At 27.8% G+C, this 24,700-nt stretch overlaps 1 protein-coding gene across 2 annotated transcripts in view; it reads right to left on the bottom strand.

The window, feature by feature from the left end:
- Positions 1-10,734: 10,734 nt before the first annotated feature.
- The window catches only part of LOC107443884 (testican-2), an 18,722-nt gene continuing 4,756 nt past the window's right edge, over positions 10,735-24,700 (bottom strand). Inside the window, exons 1-3 of one of the 2 annotated variants that reach the window (XM_087168267.1) lie at positions 16,281-16,465; positions 13,000-13,164; positions 10,735-11,496 (exon numbers count right to left, since the gene is read on the bottom strand). In XM_087168267.1, the coding sequence (XP_087024393.1) occupies positions 11,348-11,496; positions 13,000-13,153 (303 nt within the window). In that variant the 5' untranslated portion in view covers positions 13,154-13,164; positions 16,281-16,465 and the 3' untranslated portion in view covers positions 10,735-11,347. Of the gene's footprint in view, positions 11,497-12,999; positions 13,165-16,280; positions 16,466-24,700 lie in introns of those variants that run through there. The other variant, XM_016057894.5, reaches the window with a different exon arrangement.

Below are 24,700 nucleotides of genomic sequence, written 5' to 3'. Positions count from 1 at the left end.
ACTTATTAATATTACATGTTTTAATTTGTTTGTAATTTTTGTAAAGTTTTTTTTCATCAGGTTTTAATTGTTTTTAGTTTAAAATTTAAATTACTGGGGGGGAGAGATAAAGCACCATATAGGGAGCGTCCGGCATCCTATAAGGTTTATTTCAATGCAAATGAATAATTAATTATTATTCAATGCCACTACAACTGAACATCAAAATCTATTTTTAACCTTTCCTTCTTCTGCCACATTGAACATTAGCATATACAATATTAGGTTTACTTTAATTTCCAACGAACTATTTGGCTTTAAATCTTTAGACAAATTATTTAAATATTAACATGACATATCGCAAGGTTGGCTAGATTGGCTTTTCTTTTGGCAGTGTCCGTTTACGATTATGCGCCTATGACGAATCTCTCCTGTCCTACAAAGCGTTAATAAAATATTATATTTAATTTGACTTTTGATTAGGCAGGTTGAGAGGTATTTATCTTTCATGGCTTGTCCTTAATAATATTACACGGAATTTATTATTTTACTTGATATGCCACTTGAATAACATTCTCTTTATTTGGCACTTTGAAGTGTTCAACGAAATAAAAATTTTATTACGATTTTTATCCTGTTTCCCCCATCTAATTTAATTCGTCAATCTACACCACCACTTGCATCATCTTTCCATTACATAATTTGTTTAGCATTATATTATTTTTACCAACTTGTATTCTTGATAATGGGTAAACATAGCGGTCCTTTTTCGCTGAAGAAAAAGATATTTCATAAATAAATATAAAACATATAAATATTAATATGAAACTAATATAAAATTATATAAATATTTTACGGCAGTGTATTTTATGGCAGATATAAATATTGTATGATAGTATTAAAATATTGAAACTATTAAATGTTACATAGGAAAGTATGATTTAGTTTCAATTGTTCCTAAATTTAAATAAAAAAAGATCTTGGAAAGTGAAAAATAATCAATATTTCATCTTTATTTTTAAGAAAAGGTGTGCGGTCACGAGACCGTCAGAAGATCTTAATTAAATGATATTTTTATCAACCAGTGCGGCTTTTGACATCAGTTGGTCATCAAAGCATTTAAAATCTATTTAGCGCCATTAGTGTTAGTGCATTGAATAAATGCTAAAGAAATACACTATGTTAAATAATAAAAAAAAATCATGCCTTTTTCACATAAAAACATAAATTAACCCATGTTTAAACATTATAATTTAAAACATTTTTTTAGAATCATTTAAAAAATAAAAGCTTATTCAAATCAGCTAATAACATTTTTCTACCTTTTTTGTGCACACATTTATCATTAATATTTTAATATCTATTAACAAGTAGAATTGCCACGTTATCTATGTTATGACGATCTTCTGATCGGTCTATATTAAAATAAAATTTATTTAAAGAAAATAGTTTTATATTATCATTTAATTTTATATATTTTGAGGTAATAAATTTAGTCTAATTTTCCAAATATATATTACATATCAATATTTTAATTAAATGGAAAGAACACTATTAAAATATCATCCTTATTCAATTTTAAAAGCAGTATGATATAAACATAACCATAATGAGTATATCACCCATCATTAGAATTAGTCTCTCTTGACTGTTTTCATGTAAGTTTTTAACAAAAGCCTCTGCTAAAAATTAAATATAAGCTTAAAGGGTAAGCAACAAAAGCGTTTTGGATCTAAAGAACTTAAATGCACACACGAATGCGGCTATACATTAGTTTGACACTTGCAATGAAGCACATGAAAAATAAGAGTACTGTATGACGCATGCATTAAAGTTTGATATTTGTCTCCGATTTATTAATAACTAGCCGCCTAAGGCGGCCAGCTGTCCGCCAAGCTGAAGGTTTTCACAAAAAAAAGTTTTTCAAAACATAGCAGGAAATCTGAAGATTAGTGGACAATTAAAGTGTTCCTGTCCAGCAATTTTGTCTTCATATCCAGTACTGCTGCAGATGTGTTATAGCTCTTGAGGATGTTTGAAATTATATAGCTACAACGCTTAAGAAAAAAAAAACTAAAATGCTAAATACATGAAAAGAACACGAAAACGAATAAATTTTTTATGGTATCAATTTCTATTTCTATATAATTTTTTATGGTATCAAATTCTATTTCTATATCTGTTACGTCAAGGACTCAGGTATTATAATTTAATCTAGTTGTGCTTGTATAATTTTGATCTAGTTGCGCTTTCTACGTCATTTTGTTAGCATCGTTTGGTTTGTTATTTAACATCGTTTGGTTTGTTATTTCTAAGTTAACTTTCAAAAAATTGGCTGGTATCAGCATTTTTATTCTTTAAGTTGTTTATTTTTTCTTTTGGAATTCGTTCCTTTTTAGCGAAATGTTTTTCAGCCTAATCGAATTCTTTGCCGACTGTTCTCTGTATATATAAAGTGAAAAGTGTGAAAAGAATTTTTAGTTGTACAAAGTACTACAATATTCGCGATCGCAACGCTCGAGTACGCCGTCTAGCGGGAGCCTGTAAATATCGGACATTAATTTATCACGTTTTCATTTAGTTCCATCAAAGTCATTGACTGAATCAGACGCCATTTTTTAGCAGCAAATAGGAAACAAAATTTCCCTAAGGAAAAGGCCGAAGAACTTGAAAAAAATCTCCAGAATATTAGTAAATCTTTCAGGAACAGAACACGCCAAACATTTGAAGAAAAATTCTTCAATAATTTTTTAATTTCTATTATCAACAAACTTGCAACTGATGACTTCCGATTTCGGATACTGTTACAGATGTGTGTATTAAGGTAAAATGCATTTCTTCTGTCTTCAATTCATTACGAATTAAAGTGAAGTCAACATTGCTTTCGTCATTCCAGTGAATAAATATGAATTCAGAACATACAGAATTGTAATAGTTATAGAATAGTATATATTTCTGTATCCATATAATTCGGAAAACAACAATAAAAAATTATCCAAGTTACTTGGAATAGTGCCATTTCTGCTGATTCTTAATTAATTTAAATCGTTTTCTTGGTAAGTTTTTTTTAATTTTGAAAGAATAAGTTCAACTAGAATTCAGCTATTCTGTTTTTAGCTACATATTCAAATTCATATCAATTATAAAATTTTGCTGTGTAGTATGTTATCTAAAAGTAATGAAGGTATAAACTATGTATCTATTATTTGAGAATAAAGTTTTCAAACAAGGAACTTATCATTTTGGAATTCTCCGGGAATCATAAATCAGGTAAGTGCAATGATTTTTACAATAAAAAATTTGCTTGTAAATATTTTTTTTTCATTTGATGATGGTTCTCTACACTACAGAATGGGTTTTTACGTCTGATTAAGAACTATAAGAATAATAAAAAAAGAAACAATATGAAAGTTTTTATTTCAATGTAAAGAATTCTTAAAATCGTTTTTTTTATCCTAAGAATTCTTTATTTTCCGTTTTTTAGTTTATAATTTTTTGATAAAAATTGTTCTCAAAATACTTTTTTTGAAAAATTAAATGGTATAACATTATGTGTTTATGTATACTTCTTGTATATTCCAATGTTTGAAGTAATATGATTCAGAAAAGTATGGAATAAAAATTCGGTACTAACGTATTAACGCCACCGCCGCTACAGATTTGGCGGTTTTTAAGAGCCGCTAATCTACACTTAAAATTTTTGCGACAATTCATAAAATAAAACACTTTATTTAAAATCAAAATAGTTAATCGGATTTCGTTGGAAAATGAGCCGATATAGAGTTTAGCATAGATTCAAAACAATCATATCGCCATATGAACTCTGATGAATAAGATTCCAAATGAAATAACATTTCCAAAACTTACGTTTACCAAGATAAAGTTTTATGTTGTGGGAATTGGTACATTTTCGTTTTTTCGGTAAAATATTTCCCTCCTGAAAAAATAAAATTGCATCTTGTTTTGTTTTTGGCAAATCCCAAAGACGAATATTCGTAGCACTAAAAATGGCGACAAAAAAGAATTGTCTTTTTTTTTTTTTTGTTTTTGTTTCGTCAGCATTCTTTATTTTACGTTTCTTAGTTTCTAAATAATGATTTTTATTGAAACTTGAAATTTTTTGATAAAAATTGTTGTCAAAAAACGTTGTTTACAAAATTAAATTTCATAAAATTATGAGGCTTATGTATACTTTTTGTTCATTTTAATTTTTGAACTAATATGATTCTTAAAACTATAGAATGTAAAGTTTAAATGGGCCTTTCATGTTATATCATTAAATTTAGTAATACTATTTCTCGGGCATTAGGTTTTAACTCTTATAAGAACATACATATTTTTTTCTGTTAATGTACAAATATTTTTCCGATGTGTTTTGGATGTTCCTTCTCTAAAAAAAAGAGATACCATTTTGTTTTCGGTTGTATAAGAAAGAAGATCAAGCATTTTTCTTTTTTAAATTTAATAAGCCACATTAAAGAAGGAACGTTGCAATGCTACACGCTACATTAACGACGTCTCCAGAGTAACTGAATGACGGTTCATATAGAAATCGCAGGTAAGCGTCTCATACAACAACGCCCCCTATAGTTCGTTGCGATCGCGAATCGCTATAAAAATTATCGTCTTCGTTTAAGAAAAAAAAAATAGAGCGTGGAAAGAAGAAGAAAAACTTATAACAATTATGAACAGCGACAAATATATCAAAGCGAAGCGTTCTATTTACGTATCGAATATGTTGCCACATTTTTAATACAAAAGTTAAACTTTTCTCCACTTTAATAAATGTAAACTAATGCGAACTTTACAATTAAATTATTAATTCCTTCGTATATTATTGGTTTAAGTTGTCGGAAATTAATATTTCAATAGTGAGGTTCGCATTAGCATACATTTATAAGAGTGGGGAAAAGTATATGCATTTTTTAATAGTTTTTTGAATATGGCTCTTTGAAGACGAAAAAGCAGACGAAAAGCATAGACTTACAAAATGACTGATAACTAAATAACTAATCAAAATTTTTGAAAAAGAAAAAAAATACTTCTTCATTATGTCAAAACACAATTATGGGCCGAGTTTCGTGCCCGGGCGAGGCTTCTGGGGCGATATATTGTGATTACAGACACACACACACACACAGCCGCGTTTATTATTATGTATAGATGTATAGATTACTAAGTTTAATGTGGTCAATATCAAAGTTAAGAATAAAATTCAAATATAATAAAATGAACAATGAAAAGTCGAAAAGAACTTGAAAGAGAGGAAAAATATCAAATAAAAATAAATGGGCTTTAGAGAAAATTTAAAAACAGCAAACAAAGAAAAAAGCAATTAACTGATAAATGTAATTTTTCCATAAAATATTCTTATTATTTATTGGTACTTGATATTCTTCTTATTATTTTAGTAGTTTACTAACCGCAAAGTTTACTTATATAATGTTTCTACAGTTTTATTTAAGCTTCATGACTTTGAAATATTGTAACGCGTAAATAAAAAAAAGTGAAACATCTGGAATAACTTTTATATTAATGATTTAATATTCAAGTACTATGATTCTAACTTAATCGTTGGCAGACGTGACCTAAAATTGCTGTTGTTGTTGCGGTAGTAGTTAATTTACGTCGCTCTAGAGCTGCACAATGGGCTATTGGCGACGGTCTGGGAAACATCGACGAGGATGATTCGAAGACAAGCCGTCACAATTTTGATCCTCTGCAGAGGGAATGGCACCCCCTCTTCGGTAGCCCAACGACCTGCACGCGAAGTCGAGCACTTAACGGTAGAACAGTTTAACGAGGACCAATACCGTACACCCTCGGTCCCTACGAAGACTGATCCTAGTGGTCACCCGTTGACCGCAGTGATGCTTGACTTCGGTGATCTTCTGGGAACTGTGTCTTACGATCAGTCCACTGCTGGAAGCGTGACCAAAAATATGCTAACTAATTAGTGCAGACAATATATTAAGTTATGAAAACAGATATAGAAATGCATTTTCTCTGATTAAAATTACCTCTTATCCAACGGATTTGGATCGTAAAAATTCCATTATCTTTAAATTAGACTTCCCAGAAACTATATAAGACAATTTGTATTTTTAACATAAAATTACATTCTTTAATATGATGTACAGATTTGTATACCTTACAGTGCGAAATTTTTCGACTATCATTATATAACATTACAAAAACTAAAAAATAATTATTAGAAGTTATTTTCTTGCATGAAGTTATCTCCGGATATACGAATTTTATAAATATGTGTAAAAATATTTGTAATATTCGTTTATAATATTCACTTAAAAACTTTCTCGGATTATCATACAATACAAAAAAACACAAACACGAAATACACAAAAAAAAAATTATAAGCATTAATGGGCCTAAACTGTTGACCGCTGTACTGAAAACCTATATTAGGAACATCTACGTCACCCCTGTATTTTGAGGGTCAAAAATCGAAATCCGTTGAAAAAAAATACATTGGATAAAAGAAAGCACGTTTGTGTATCTGATTTCATATCTTAAAATATCATCTACACTAAGTTACTTTGGAGAAACATTCAGTTAGATTCTAGTTCTTGAAAATCCGATCATTAAAACAAATTTAATGCAAGGTGTTTCGTTTTGAGCAGTGTTCACTGTTGTTGTTCTATGTCCAACACCTTTACATATACTTTTACAGAAATAATATTTTTATGACAAATAACTTGCTACACTTTTGAGAATGTACACTCGGTCTGAGCTTCAGAAATAATATATATATATATATATATATATATATATATATATATATATATATATATGTTATTTCTGAAGCTCAGACTGAGCGTACATTCTCAAAAGTGTAGCAAGTATATAAGTAAATATATGACGCAATGCGACCAGTGATAATTACAATTAGTTAGAAGCTGTCAACTCGACAATCATCATGCACTAATGGTAGGGGTTGTAAATGGAAATTAATGACTGTAACCATAAGAGCAATTCATCGCAAGTGCATGTTAATGTCGACAGTTACCAGTGTTTGAACGAGACATTAATATTTAAGAAATATTTCCGAGTTCCGATTAAGCAGACTTTACTAACTAAAAGCATGAATTTGATTCTTGTGTTCCGATTCTAACTCGGAACCGACTTGCTAGAGCTATAACATATCGATATTGTTGAGAGTTTTATAGAAAATTTGCTTTTGGAATTTTAATTATGTTTATTAGTACCAATCAAACTACTTAAGTTATAAATGGAGAATAAAGGTCCTTTGAAATTACCTCACTGTATACAAATAACATTTCTGGTTAAAAAAAATTATAATTCGGGTAGTAAAAACCAAGGTACATGGTATTTAAATCATTCATTTGTTAACTTTTTAGTTCATATTATAATGGTTTACTGGGAATTCTGGTTTTTAAAATTAAAGTTCTTATTGTCGACCATTTAGTAAAAAATACGAAGCAGAAAAATAAATGTAACCGAATAAATAATTATAATGCCATTCTCTAAGATATCTTGATAAAATTAACATCTTTACGGAATTTAAAATTATAGCATAAAATATATTTTAAATTATATTTTATTCTAATTTTATCAAAATCTTTACCAAAGCTTTCCGGTAAAAAAAGGAATATACATTTTTGTGCTCCCATAAGGCCATGTAACAAGCTTAATTTTACCATATTCTGGATGCTTTGGTCTTACTTTTTTTCTAAGTGTAATAAATAAATTAATGGCTTGGTTGACATACGAAGTATTGGAATCACAGTGTTTTAAATATTTATTTAATTAATTATAAGTTAAGGGTTATTGGCAAATCCACTTCCTCATAAAAGACAAAATTAATTTAAAAGTATATTTTGTACAATTAAAAATTCTCTAAAGCCTAACTCAACTACAGTCAGAAATATGTCATATTAATAAGATCATAAATTATTTTAACCAATTTATTTGAATTGCAAATTCAATATAAATAATAACGAATTTGAAAATAATTAATTTGTGTATTTAGCTAGGAATCAAAAAATTCAATTCCTGTTGAATATATAGTAAAATGGCTGGTTTATAATAGTTTATTGGAATGTGTGAAGAATATTCAGTCTCAAATTCCTCACAAATATACGAACAATACTTCTTGAAGAATTATAAATTTAAATATGTACCAACAGGTAATAGAATAATGTTAGTTTATATATATATATATATATATATATATATATATATATATATATATATATATATATATATATATATATATATATATATATATATATATATATATAAATTAATTATTTGTTTTTTAAAAAAAAAGAGATTCTTTTTTTAAAATTATGAAGCCTAATAACACCTAAAATAATTTATTTATTTTTTATATCTTCTAAAAATTCCTTTTTTGTGTATCGAAGAGATAAGTTTATTTGCTATATTTAAATTATTCTACCAAAATGTAATTGCACAAATTGCATATTATAAGCTTTAAAACCTATTATATTACTATCACTCTTAATTACCACTAAATTAATCATGTAGCTCATTGCGCAAAATTTATTATGGATAAAGTCCCTTCATTTAAAAGAGTGACACAAGTCTCTCACTGGGGTAATATTCTGGGGCGTGACTTAGCCTCACACAAATTCTCTCGAGAACTTCGCAGCACTATTTTTCCGAAAGCACATACCCTTTCCTCTACCCCGTGGCATCAAATGGCTAAGAAATCGTGCAGGAAAAACAACTTAAAGGAACATTCCATGTTTAAGAGCTCAGAACTCAAAGAGGCTTAAGGTAGCGAGTAAGTTTATCACAGTTGAGTCTAAAAAAGGCAAAAGCTTTTTGATGTTACGAAAACCAGTACTTCTTGTTGTAAACATGCAAAATATTTAGTTTGGTGTGTTCACGTTTTAAACCATCGTCTGCATGGCAAAAATATGTTGTTGCGATTTCTATACTATGTCCATTTGTTTTCTCGCTAAGGCAATAGAATTAAGTGTATATAGCGAAAAGGAACGCGTATTTTTATTACATAGTTAAAATACTATGGATTTTAACTTTAATATGAGGTTAAAAAAAACTGTTCTTTTTGCAAATGATAAAAAATAATTATGTTTATTAAAATTTTATTTTCATTATGTTCTACTATTTTGTTTTAAATCTTCAAGATAATACACGAAATCATCGTTTCAGTAATCATTAAACTTAGCAATAAATAGATGTGTCCATCAGTTTCATTTCGATAATGTTACACTATTTACCTTTTTTCTTTTAAATATTCAAAATAATAAATGAAAATATCATTTCAATGAAATTATGAGTTGGGTCAATCAGTTATGGGCCAATCAGTTTCAAAAGTAATTAAGTACTTTTCATGGCTTTTTACACTACTGTCAAGTTATGAAGCGTATTTTTATTTGAAGATTGAAAAAATATACTACCTATACAGAAGAAAGACAAATGCTGTCAAACGAATTTTGCATTTGAGCGACTCAAATGATATATTTTATAATTTTCTATGCTATGAATAATTTCTTATAATACTTAATCTGATTTAAACTTAATGGCGAAAAACTTGAAAAATTGAAACTTATATTAAAGGGAAACTATACTAGTTATAATACAAAGAATTTTACGAACATAATAAAATGAAGAAAAAAAAAGTTTTATAAAAACTACGTTTTGCGTGTGGATAAAAAAAAATATTTGACCCACAATGTAAGATGGATTAATTCATAACTTTCAAAAATTGTAGGGAGATTTTAAGTGGTGTAGATTTAATTGCGCGTCAAGAACAAAAAATATAATATCTGTTTTTTGCCGACTTTTAAAACAATGCATATTGGATAACGGATAACAATGGATACGTAATTAATTTATGATTTTTTGGTATTATATAATTCACTTTTGCCAGACTGTGTTCGAAAATTTGACTAGCAATACATTTTAATCTGCTGCTGAAAAATCTGCCTGCCGTAATGGTAGTAGTAATACTTTATTTACGTCACACTAGAACTGCACAATCACCTGGGAAACATCCCTGAGGCTGATACGAAGATGGGCCATCACAGTTTTGATCATTTACATAGGGGATGGCTCCCGTGCTTTAGTAGTTCAATGATTTGCGCAAGAAGTCAAAAATCTGCTAGTAATCAGAAAAACTTTGAAATCTATATTGTCATCCTGCTCCAGTTTCCCAGTTTACATGTGATCAAAATATTGCCTAGCAACGATTTTTTTTTTCTACGATAGGAAGTTATCATTTTTACTAAGGTTAGGTTAGGGTTTTTAAAAACTGTGTTTGTGAAACTTCGTGGTATTGCGATACCTTAATAAAAGACAAAATAGAAAGATAACTGATTACTTAACAACCTTCCAGCTAGAAATGTTTAGAAAACAAAAGATAAAAAAATAAATAAAATAAGGAGAAATTTTTTATCCGTTTATAACGTGGAGTCAGGTATTGACAAACTTTTTATTGGAAATATTATTAATTATTTATTATAAATTATTATTTATTATTATAATTGTTTGTTATTATTTATTATTACTACAAGTTATTATTAATTACTTATAATTATTATTATTTATTATTATTACAAATTATTTACTATCATTAATTATTTATTATTATATGGAATTATTGTAAATTTTATTGCGTTTCTTGTTTATATATATGATAGTTTTCATTCAGTAATCCCAAAGTTCATGAACTTTCTCTTCAAATCTAACTCTGTAGTAAAACAAAAGTTTAAAAAAGAAAGCAAATCATAAGCAATAAATTTTTATTTAATATAAAAAAAACTATACATATCTTTTAAATCTCTGTATTATTCATCAATAATGTTTGATTTTCTGCTATAACTCGTTATCAATATACCCACGTAAATGAATATGTTTTGAAAATATTTCGATTTTAAATATTTAATGATTATTTACAAAAATGATACACTATGTTATATATTTTTTGATGTGTTATAAAGTTTTAGAAAACTAATGAAAATGAAAATAGCAACAAATAAATAATCTGGTACACTGTAAAAAATTCCGAATCAAATTACAATAAAAAAATACCAGCATCTGGTGTGGAACTTTTTATATGTTACGGAGCGAAAAATCTGTTAAGCCGTAATTTTTGCAGTAATAATTACCGTAAAACCACTGTAATTAAATATTACTGTAAAATTTATGGTATAAAATTTTACGGTAAAATTGATTTTACGGATGATGCACCAAAAGTACTGGTTTCTTATACCAAAATTTGATCTGGAATTTTTTAAAGTATAATTTTCTAACAAACAGCTGTAAATTCACATTTAGAATTTAATTTAGAAAGTACCATTCAGTTCCATTTTAAATGTTTTAAATATATTTAGTTTATTTAACACTCAACAGGTCCGCGAGATAAAGTATGGGGAATTCGTAATCCTAAGCTGTTAACACAGAAGCAAATTGGGGCATCGTTTCGGCATTGTTTCTTCTGGAAGCTCCCATCAGGGTTACACTTAGGAATAATCATGCCTGGATAATCTAAAATTAATGAGAAAAATCATTATTAAATGAAAAAGGAAAAGAATTAGCATTTCAAAAAATATTGAATTATGAATATGAAACCATCTCTGGAATATTTCTTAAAGATTTAAACAATGTGATTCTTGTTCAGAATACTATTAAATAATAATTTTGAATTTAAATGTATTACAATTTTTTTTTTATATATATCCTAGTATTACTCTTTAAGATTTACAGTTCTATCTTTTAAAGAAATAATTTAATCTTTCCATTATGCAATTCACGTTGAATATCAGCTAGTATGAAATATTATTTATCAATAGATATAAAAATGAAATATTTTCCAAATTTTATTCTTAATTATTTTTCAATAATTTTAACTCTTAAAAGTTTTTGACCACGTTGTCGTTATAAATTACAAGGAGTATTCTGATAACTGATAATAAGCTTTTTAGAAATGTATTTTCTTTTATTTTATAATCGGTGCTGAGCAACTGACCCATTTTTGGGTTTACGACAATGCTCAACTTCTTAGCCTCGTTACTTTGAATACAACCCAGAAGACAAGGGAAATTCTGGGTCATACATTGATAATACTAGCAATCATGAAAGATTTTGTTGATAAAAATGAACCACATTTGTGTTGCATGGAGAGAAAACCACGGAAATTTCCCGTGTTTTGCGTGACAGCAAAACGATTTCGAAACGATTAAGAAAATAATTAAAACAGAAAAAAATTATGTAATTATCGGATTTTAACTCAGATGCGATCTTAATGGTTTGAAGTTTATGATAATTAGCTTCTGTAGAAGATAATTTAAAATTCAAAATCATACGCACGAAACGTAATTTTACTGAATTAACATTCATTTTTTGATGGATTCAAATCTTAGCTCCACAAATTCAAGTAGAGATGTCCGTAATTGTCGAAATATGGACCCAATATTCTATTTAATCAGTTTACTATTAAATTTTCAAGTTCCTTATTTAATTATTCTATTTGTGTATTTTTCCATACATCAGGAATTATTTAAGCCAATAAAACATTTTTCTTCGCAGTTGGAAAACTACTCCACTCTAGATAAAGACTTCTACCAATAAAAAATAAACTTATTATAAATTGTAGCCTTCGACAATGTTGTGTACAAAATAATATCTAACACTTAAGAGTGCTTTTTGGTAATCTTCATTTAAATTCTTATCGTAAAAAATATAATAGAAAAAATAAGATCTAAAATGTTTGAAATACAATTCAAATGTTTTTTTCTCTCTTTTTTTTGCAAAAAGCGAAAATTTGGATGTCTCTATAATATACTTGTCCCACAAAAAAATTAGCACATGAAATGGTTTCACTTAAAGCTTTTTATGAAAGCACTTTGAAAATACTTTGTTATTCATAGGACTCGAATTCAGCCATGCAATTGAAAAAACAAAGTAGCTGCCGAGATTTTGCAAAGCATTTATGTTATTTCTTCAATAGCACGACAGTATATATTTCCCGTCTTAATTTTAACTTCTTACTTTTCATTACAGTTTTCAATCGCTGTAATTGACAGCTAGTCAAGGCTCCCATAGGTCCTCCCATAGGTCTTCCCATAGGTATTCCCATAGGAATTTGACATCTTGCTGTGTTTAAAATGCACACAAAAATGATGACCAGACAATAAAACTTCATAGTGGATAGATCTGAGAAAATAAAATAAATTAAATTTGATGTATAATATTTGTGTAAATATAACTTAAAGTGCAATTTTATAGATTATGAGTCTTCTTGAATTAAATTTTAGAAGTCCAATCTTCCATGTTAACCTATGGAACATGAAATAAGACAACAAGAAAATTGACGTTTGACTATGACTAATTAACTTAAATCTCCAATGAATATTTCATTTTAATTAGGGAAATGCAGCTTATGAAATCTCAGACATAATTTTTTTTCTTGAATTCCAATTAATTTTTAAAAATATTCCAACTTTTGATTTTTTTCTCAAAAAAGGTTGCTTTCGATGCAAAATGATAGATTTGGTAGCTCATTGTTATTTATCAAGTTTTAATGTTTTATTTTTCAAAACAATATTGTTAAAATTCTACCTAAATTAAGGTAAGTTTTTTAAAAAAGAAAAGAATATTAGGTTTAAAATTTCAACATTTTTACCTGCTTGGAAAATCTACCTAAACATTTGGTTCAATAAAGTTGTTTTTAATAAATCATTGCAGGTTCAATTAGGGCATGTTCTCAATGGATGTTGAAAAATGTTTCATTAATTAAGATACGTATTTCTCTTTTTTGATGATCAGTGGCTTTAGGGGGAAAATCAATACATTGAAGAGCATCTCTCGTACCAATCATAAGAAATTTCAAGCTAAATTTTTCTTTTCTTAAGATAAAGGTAGAAGTTAGTAAGGAATCCAGAAACTGACATGGTATTACACTGTAAAAAATTTAAGATCAAATTACGGTAAAAAGTACTGGCACCTTGAGTGCAGCATTCGTAAAATCAATTTCGCCTTAAATTCCATAATTACCGTAAAATATTATAAAAAATTTTTAATGTTATTTTTATTTAATTACATCGATTCAGTGAGTTTCCTGTAGAGAATACGTGTAATGCTGTAAAATTTACGATATATCTGATTTTTGTTTCATAAAATTTCAGGTAAAAAGGAATTTTACGGTAAAATGCACTGTCACCCTAAATGTCGGTACTTTTTTACCTTAATTTGATCTTTATATCATAATTTTTCATAATGCATTTGAGAATACTGCAATTTAACTCAAAACTCAATTGGATACACAATTTAAAAGAAATTGTTCACAAATGATTGAAACACTCACTGTTAATTATGAACTTGAAAGAATATTCCAACTGCATATTAAGTTTTAAAAAAATCCCTTATTATTAGTTTTTACTAAGGGTGGGAAGCTTTCATAAGTGAGTTTTGCACTAGGATATTAATCTTTCAAAAATGCAAAGACTAGCAAAGAAAAAATGTCGATGTTGTTAATGTAACAGAAAGTGAAAGGGTATTTAGAAAAATTTAGGATAAGTTAATAAATTGTAAAACAAAGAGTAACAAATATTGATTACCAATTCAAACTAACATTCCAAAACTGTCAAGTTCAGAAATTTTAAAGCAGGCGAAATTTATACAGTAATGTGCATATAGTTTTGTCCTTTAAAAGAAAGATATATTCCTGTAAAGACATAGTCATTCCAAAAAAAGTTTTGGAAAAAGCTGGCATTATAGAAAGTATCAAATGATTAGACAGACAATTTTAAGCAAAAATATAAAATAATCTCTGTGACTAAATTGTGTAGCAGAAAATTCTCTGAATTTGAAACGTGTAGAAGACATGACAAAAAAGCTAAATTGATTTTGTGCTCTATACTTCAAAACAAAAATTGGTCTGATAAAAAAAATTGAGAAACGTCTCACTATGCTACTTTGTTGCAACATGTAAGAAGAATTAGAGCAGTCCAATATTCTCCTTCCAAGTCATTAGAAACTTCAAAACTGCCAAAATGCTTCGATGTAAGCAAAAAATCCTAATCCAATTCACTGGGATGTCACGGATCATGAAAAGCATTAAGTCTAAACGGAATCTGGATTGTAATGAAAAAAAATAGCAAAAAATGTAAGGAATCTACTGTTTCTTGACCATTTGCCTACTTGCTCTTATCAGTTGCAAAATTGAAATTCGGGACATTGGTGTTTCTCTCACCTGAGACAACAATCAGTATCATAGATTTTTGTGATTGTGATTCATCTGATAATAGAATGGTTTATTTCTTTATCAGAGGAATCACAATTTGTTTCAAAAAACTGTTATTACAACATATTAGTTGACCAGTTTCTCGCGAAACGGGTGGTAAGCTTGAAAAATGTGCCTTTGTAGAGAATTTGTATTGAAATTTGCTTTCAGGACTGCCTTGAAAAAAGCAGACTGCATAATTTCAGCTTCGAGTGCTCTCAGTAAAAATATTAAAAATGAATTTTGTGATCATCTTAAAATCAATGAAGCTCTAAAATTCATAAATATTGAAAAAAACGAAAGAAAGGAATTTTTGTATTTAATACCCGAGTAATTTACACACTCGTTTATTTCAACTGTATAGTTAGTGAGATATAACCAGATGTTTTCAAAAACATCCCTCAGTTCAAAATAAATGATAGTGAGGTTAAAGACTTAAGATGGTTAGTAACTTTAAAGTCACAAATTTCCAATTAAACCTGCGCTACACTTTAAATCAATTAATTTTCTGCGAGTGCGAAATTTCCTAATAACTATGCTAATTTCCTTTTTTTTTAATCTAAAAATAAACATCTTAGCTGGGAATTAATTAATTTCAATTAAATACTGGAGACTTACTCAGTTGTACAAATATGTCATTGACTAAAATCTTAGCCTGATATTTTTTACTTTAATATATTTTCTGAATGAAAAAAGATATGAAATTTCTAATAAAAAAAGAAAATGTTTCGTTAGGAAGTTTACGCCATCATAATCTTCACTTTACGCAGATTATGTAAAATGTTATTAATATTATTTTCAAAATATTCCATAAAACAGAATCATTTATAGTTTAATTTAAAACAGTGGCTAGTTTCAAACCACTTTTATTTTAAAATTGTCTCAAACAAATGATTTACCCCCGCTGTCTTTATTTCAGAACGATATCACAAATGGTTCCGGAATCACAAGAGAAACACAATAACAGAGAAACTCTTCATTTTAATATTCTAAATAAACTAAACAAACTTAGAATTTATTCTCCGGTTAATTAACAACGTATACTCACCAAAATCTCCAATATCCGAATTACAAAAATTTTTCCGAAGGTTCGCGAGAGAAAAGCTGAAGATGCTACTAATGCAGTTCAAAAGAAAACGTCTCAAGTATTTTTATATTTCGCACATGTACAGTCACAAGAAAATTCTAAAGTTATTATTTTTAATTGCTCAAGTAAACGATATTAACTGACTAAACTTACAAAAATATTTTGTTCGCCAATATATCAACATCGAAGGTTTGTACGTCATAGTTAAAGCAAATATCTTTTATTCTTAATGGTTAGGCAAACATGGGTTCTATCACACGTTATTTAGAATTTACTCATATTTTGTTCATAAAATATGATTTTGAAAGTCACGTTTAATGCTACTCTTGTTACAAAAAGTGAAAAATCCTTAACCATATTGTCTTGTTACTTTAATATAAATTTTGTAATGATATTTTAGTTGTAAAAAAAGCAACACTTAACGTTAAAATGTCATAGTATTTCCAAATTGAGCCATAATATCAAAGAACAGTAATTTTTTTTTTGTAATTGGCTATTAAAAAAATAAATCATTAAAACAGCTTTCGTGAAGCATTATATTTTTGTAAATTTGCTTAATAAGTGTATTTTTATAAGTATATTTTTATGAAGCCCGCATATATACACGGTAGCTGTATACATCGAGCTGTATTTCATAGCCCCTCTGTTAGCAACAATTATTTAACTACACTGTAAAATGTTGTTATCACATTACCGCAAAAAGTACAGGTACTCTAGGTGTAAGGTCCGTAAAATTAAGCTTAATCCCCTTTTATCGTAAAATTTCACACCATGTATTTTACAGTAATAATTATTTAACTATAGTGATTCAGCGATTTTACAATAAGTATTACTGTGAAAATTGCAGTATATCAAATGATTTGTTCAGAAAAATTTTAAGGTAAAATCGGTATTTTAAGGTGCATTTTATCATAATTTAAACCAAATTTTTTACAGTCTTACAATTTCATACCGAAATTTTTTACAATGTGTATTTAAGGAGCAAGCACAAAGAAGACACTCAGTTTTAATGGCCGCTGTAATTAAATGAACCAGTTAAAATAAATAAATAATACGCTTCATGATTAGTATATTTGAGTAATTCCAGATATATTTTAGTTAAATTATATAATAAAAAATAAAATGACGCTATCACTTACTGATAAAGAAAGTGAGATTTCATTCTATGTCTTAAGGATTTTTTTATTTCAGTGAATTTAAGTTAACATAGTTTGTTTAGTACATACTTACTGTTGTGTGAACAGATTTCAAATTTGTTATTTTAAAAACAACTGAGGTCGTTCAAACATACTTAGCAATAAATTCTCAAGAAAAAAAACAAAAAGATTAAAAATATATTTTCGTGTTTACAGAAAATAACGTTTTGCACTTCTTTCATAGGAAACAACATGCGTATTCTTATTTATTTGCCGAACAAAATTTGATTTTAAATTAGGAAACTTCTTTCCAATAAAATTTAAGATTTGCTTGCATAATATTGGAAGTTCTTTTTGAAATATAAAATATTTATTACAAATTTTCAACAAAAAAAAATGAAATTTTTTTTTTAAAATTATTTATTAAATTTGAGATTTTAAGCCTAAAGAAATAATTATTTTCTGATTTATATTTAACTTTGATTTGAAAAAAAAGTGAAAAAAATTTCAAAGTGTTAAAGTGAGTCTTGAGCGTAATAAATCATATTTTATATTACAAATTACGTTAAAAATCTATATTTTTCATTTCAAATTAGTTTACTTTGACAAGACAAAACCAGACCTATTGACTAAGCCTCGCAGACAACTTCAACGGCTGTTTACATAAAAGGCATTATTTTCTTAAATGAAGAAAAATTGCTTTGTGTAAACTTCTTCTAAAATAATAGGACAACCTGATGTAGAACAGTTAAGTCATCGATTAATTTCTACCTCGAAGCAGCTATATATTACAGTTTTCTCAATGAATGAAAATATAGCAGGTTTAATCTAAGAAATAGCATCAAAAACTTAAGGATTTTATAGAACATTTATGAGAACATCAAATTAATTAGTTTTTTGGGGATGATTTTTCTTCTCCGCTTAAATTTTATTTTTTATAATAGGATGTATCGATATAAAATAATAATATGAATGTTCTAAGAAATCGATAGTATACATATTGCATATGGCATTTGCAATATTTTATTTTAATATGCTTTTACAACGGCATTTTTAATTATGTTTAGAGAAATGAATGTAATGATTGCTTTTAAAAAAAACCCACAAAAGATGACAAATTGTACGTTTTAAATAATTTATTGAAGGACCGGGCAGTGGATAACAAGGGAATAACCCTTTAGTAGTAATAGTAATAATATAAAAGTAGTAATAACCGTCGTAACTAATTATAACTAACAATATTATTTAACATTAAAAAACAAACAAAAACAATACTACTAATAATAGAGCCTGTATGAACAATAAATAAAGAAATTGTGTTTTTGCCTCCTAGATTTCGGAGCTAAAATAATTTATTGTGAAAACTTTTATTAACTAAAAGTTCTTAAAAATAAGAAAACGGTTTCCATTGAAGAAATGATAGTATATGTGGTGCTTTTTTTTAGGGAGAGGAAAATAAAAAAATTCTTTACCCTGCAACTATTTTTTAATGTAGTTTCTGCAATTATTTATGTTTCCAAGTGCTAAAACACATTTCAAACAAAGCTTTTCTTCAATTTTGTTCACAAAATCAACTATAAAAGCGTAGTAATCTTTCGAAGTTAGATAACGTTAGCAAGTTAACACAGAGTTTAAATTATTACTTCCTATTGTGTTTTTGTTAAGAAGTGAGTACATTTTTCTCTTCTAATCTTTATATAAAAAAACTAACAAAGGTTAAGCACATAAAGCTTTTTTTCGTTAAGCGTTAAGCATATTTAGCATATTTTATTCATGCTAAATATGCTTAACGCTTAACGAAAGTTAAGCATATTTAGCATATTTTATTTTATGTTAGTTGAAGGATAAAATGTAGCATAAGATCGCACTTTAAAAATTTCATTATGTTGTTCTAAAGTTTATTTTATATTAAGTTATGTAATGTCTTCAGTCTTAAAATTATGGAATTAATAATAAGCACAATAATTTCAACCCATATATAGCGTACTATTTCATTAATTTATAGAAAAATGGCTTGTATGATATATATTTTTAAACAAGCTTTTTTTGAAAGTAATCTGCAAAAAAAAAAAAAAATGTGCCTACTATTTTAGACTTGGATTACAAAACACGCATTTATTCATATTTTGATGCACTATAATAATTATTTAACTTTTAGTTGTTAAAAAACATTGAAACAAAAGATATTTTTACATTAAAACAAAAAGACACTTAATTCTTCGATCCCTAGTTTAAAGCATTTGTTGTTTTTATAAGTCTTTAAAACAACATTTTATCGCTTGTCACGATTCTCTATAACTATTTTTTAATAGTTATTCGACTTTTCAAACAATGTCCTTTAATAGCACATTTATCTCGTTTAACGAAAAGGATATTTTTAACGTTTGCAATATCTTTAAAAGATTTAGAAGGTAGGATTTAGATTACTGTCCGCTAGTGATCTTCTTTCGGACTTCAATGACCAATCCATTTTGAACGTTTTAAATGACAAAGTATTATTCAAAGTATTATTCCAGCTTCAATACTTTTATGTTTTATAAATGGTAAGCTTGAGAGTCCCAGCATGCATTTCCCCATAAAATACGTAAATCATTGATTTTTGAGCTTGAAAATACTTTTAGGATACGCAAATAACTTTACATTTTTTAACATTTAACATTTTTTGTACAAATTAATGTTAATTTGTGCAAAATGGATACTCAAATTTCAGGAAACTTTATTCTTTTTTTTTAACGAAACCATTTCCTACTCTATGCTTCGAGTGAGCATTTCGTCAAAGTGACGAAATAACTATCGTTACTTTAAAGAAACGAATTTCGTCAAAAGTAAAGAAATGCTTTGTCAATCTAATTTTTTTGACACTTCATGATGTTTAACGGATGTGATCATTTGTTGTTGATTACTTCTTCGAGGACATTATGATGCAGCTGGATAACCGCTATCCCCCCCCCACTATAGAAGGACAGATAGAACATATAGAAGCGGGATTTGAACCCAGGATATCCCTGGTATAAGGCCAACTCTCAACCCTCCCCCCCAACCATACACGCCAGTCAGCCTATTTAGTCATTCTAGTTCTGATCTTCTAGTTCACATTCTAGTTAACAATCTCCCACAATTCCCTGAGATGAGGTTATAAGTTGAGAAAACATGTTCGTCACACATTTGAGGGTTCGCGTTTCGTCCCAAATCATGCGATTTCGCGACGAAATGATTCTCAAAATTACCGAAATACAGCTTAAAGATTACCAAATCGTCAAGTGAGTGAGTTTTATTTCTGATAGTAGAGACAATGGCTAAATCTTGATATTTTCAAAATATATAATATTATACTAGCTCTTATACTGAAAATTAAGTATTTACAGTGAACAATAAATTCAATTAAACATACACTAATTTAAACTTTTAAATACACGTAAAACTTAATGTTAGATTAAAAAGTTGCAAAATGAAACTGCTTTAATATTTATAAGAGATGATAAGGCCAGGACAAGCGACAAAAATAGCAATGCAAACACTCCCCTGTTTCTCAAGTCAATGAGCCATCTGACTGTATGGTCCGAGTACCTATTTTTCTAAAACAATATTGGAGATTTCTAGAATCATATCTAAATAGCTCGAAGTTGACTTTGAATGTAGTTACTGTGAATATTGAGCACTTTCAAATAACAGTAATTAGACTATACAATTTTTCTTTCTTCGCAACGCCGATCGTGGGGTGGTAGGGGAGTGTCGGGTACCCCCGCCCACTGTCAATTTCATATGTATAGAATATTTTTTCAAGTCAATGAGCCATCTGACATTAATTGTTATATTAAAAAAAGATTATTTTTAAAGTTTCAAGTATTTATCAGCTGGTAGCATGGTAAACAGTAGTTTTGAAAATATGTTGAATACAGTAGTCATGAAATTAAGAAAAAATGGTTGAATGTTTTGATTAAACTTCATTTTAATATTAAAAAAATAATTTTTTCTATACATACAGCATTAAAGTATGTACTCTTAAGTTTAATGTGCACAAAGAAAGAAGTTTATATGTGGCGGTTTATATGTGGAAACAGTTATATTGGGCGGGTATCACCGCCCAATTTTATTTCGTCGATAAATGTACAGTTGCAAAGATTATTATTTTATTGCTTCAAATTTGAATGTTATATGCATTTTTAACAACAAATATTGTTGTTATTAAATGATTGTTATTAAATGATAGAATTCACTAAAAGTATATAAATATGTAATAAATAAAATAATTTTGTTATAAAAATGATAAATGAGGTTTATCAATTGTCAATATATTGGCCATTTTCATTTGCACCTGAAAAAACAGTCAAAGAACGTAATTTTTGTAACTGGGCGGGGCTACCCGACACATTTTGAAAAGAGCTGAAAAACATGTTTTTTTTTAAATTTCTATTTTTTTAAGTTAAACTATTCTTTTTTTGGTTCATTCTTTTTGCATTATTTAATTAGATGATAAAACAATCGAAACATACAAAAATATTGATTATTACTCAATATTATACAGAAATATAAGCAATACTCCTTAAGTGGGCGGGGCTACCCGACTCTCCCCTATATGTTTTCTGTTTGGTTTGAAATATATTTCATCTTATATCAAACAAATAGCAAATTTTTAAAGAAAAACTTTTGATGGTGTTATAAATTTTAGTATTTCAATTATATCTAGTTTCATGTAGTATAGTATCAGTATAATTAACTATCATTTTTGTAGCTTCATGATTAGATATATTTTGTCTTACACCAATAAATAAAGCATGGTCAAAACTACCAGAATCAGGCAAATTTTTTTGTGTATCTGGGTCTATTAAAAGCACTAAAAGCTCGCTTTATTTTACCGAAGTGCTTTGATATTGATTTAGGTAAAATTAACAATAAAATATGGTTTTATGACATGTGATAAAATAAGTAAATGATGTAAAAATTGGTAATTTTATCATGATACCTTGGATCACGGGGAAAAATCTTTATACAATTAAATTTACTTTTACAATTTTTTATTTTTTACTAACTGTGTGATAGCCACTATAACTTTTAAAACCCGAATTTCTGGTTAACTGTTTCCATATGTACGGAAAAATTACCAAATGTATCATTAAAATACCCTATATTTTGGTTTTATGAACCAGAATTATGGTTTTTCTTACCAAAAATAACATTACCACACATGGTGCTTTTACCAGAGTTATTTTTCCCCGCATAATACTTTGGGATTAAGTGTTAAATGACATAAACTGTGCTTTAACTAGTGCATGTGCTTTAACTAGTTTAATCAAGAGACTGAATTTAAATATTTTGGCATCTTGACTTCGTTTTCATTCTGAATTTTAGTAATATCTCTGCAGTTAATTCTAAAAAATAAATGCTAATAAGAATAATTTAATTAATAATGCTATTAAGAATTAAGTTATTAATAAGAATTAGGAAATTGTTATTAATAACAAATTGAAATTTGTAATTAATAACAAATAAGAATGCGCATTTATTATTTATTATTTTTATCTATTATTATTATTAAATATAACATTTGATTGAATGTATTTGGAATTAATGTGTTAACAATTTCTCAAAACCTATGCAAGCATACCCATAAAAAAAACGTTTTTGAAGGCATAGCATTATTTATGAACTAATCTGTATTCCCTACTATATAACTAGCGATTTCAAATCAAAGAAATGGATTCAAAAGCCAATTAAAAAGTAGCTTTTAAAATGTTAGAAACATCATACATTAGAAAGTCTAAACTCCTCAAAGACACTGTTTAAATGACATTTTCAAAACATTCTTACATTTTGAAAAAACAGAAAAAAATTCTCACTTAGCTGAGAGATCCGCAATTTAAAAAGAAAATCCTCATGATGTAAATAAATAATAAAGATAATAAGGAGATGTCCATTAAAATTATGTATGTTGGCTTTCTAAAAATTCGAGATGCGCGCATTTATTTTTCGCTTCATTTGAAATAAGCTTTTGAAAATTGTCGTTCAAAGTTGCGAAACGTGACTTATCGCTACAAACAGGACAGAAATGGCCTTTCACTTAATGAATGCATTTCTGAATGATGATAATCAATTGAGATCTTACGAATGCCTCATTTTTACATTTCACGGGGAAAGCTATTGATAAATCAATCGGGCATAAATTTCTTTTATTGCTTATTTTATATAATGAGTTCCATAAAATTTTAAGGTTTTGAATAAATTACTAGAAGTGGATTTCGGATGTTTAGATAAAGCAAGTGAAATGTATGGGAATATTAATTGATAGAAGTGTTAAAAACGTTTGTCGCTTCAAAAATGTGTAAACTGGAAATAAGAGTCAACGTGTTCCAAGCTCTCAAAAACAGTCGTCCATTTTCAAGATATGCCAGACGTGAATGAGACATTAGTTCCCTCTACTTCTCCATACCGTGTGGTAGAGCAATTTACCCTGATTTGCCCCTCTCAGCCCTTCTGTTCTGTTTTTTTTCTCCAAATCTTTTTACTCTGTCTCGGCTACTGTGGTTTTTTTCTAATTTTTTTTTCTCACTGTTATTTTTCATTTATCGTTGGCAACATTATCGTTTCATATTTCAAATTACTTTTGTTTCGTTTCATTCAGGTCTGGCAAGTCTTTAAAATAGGAGCCTGCTTTTGATCGCTTAAAACGTGTCGACTGCTATTTCCAAATTTTTAATGTGTTACATCTTCAGTTTCATGGGTTTCTTTATTTAATTTGGTTGAAGTGTTATTAATCCCATAACAGCATGAAAATAAAAAGAATTAATAAAAATAAATAGTTTACAAGTATTCAAACTTAAATAAATTATAGAATTGAGGGAATGTTTGGTAAAAATAACATATATGATATGTGCTTTAGGAGAGACAAAAAAAATTTTTTTCGCCTCTTAAATCTAATTGAAAAACTTAATTTTTACAAATATTCTGCACAAAAAAATTTTTTTATTTGCAGCTGAATTATTTTTATTACTTTTTGTGTAGAAAAGTTTTTGAAATTTCAATTAATTATAACATTTTGAAATTTAATAAATAAGTCTTTTTAACGATAAATGCTTCTAGTAGTGAATCAGAAAATGATCCTAAGTTGCATTCTGATCTGGTAGTAAGCTTTTAGCACTCCAACTAGGTGACATTGATTTTAAAAAAGGATATTTAAAGATAAAATGGCAAGGAATTTTGATAGTAACCTTCAGAAAACGAATGAAACTTATTTTATTTGAAAGTTAA

The sequence above is a fragment of the Parasteatoda tepidariorum genome, chromosome 7 (genome assembly GCF_982258835.1).
Source record: "Parasteatoda tepidariorum strain Cologne lab strain chromosome 7, Ptep-v5.0, whole genome shotgun sequence".
NCBI lineage: Eukaryota > Metazoa > Arthropoda > Arachnida > Araneae > Theridiidae > Parasteatoda > Parasteatoda tepidariorum.
This window is presented reverse-complemented; position numbering and strand designations above follow the sequence as displayed.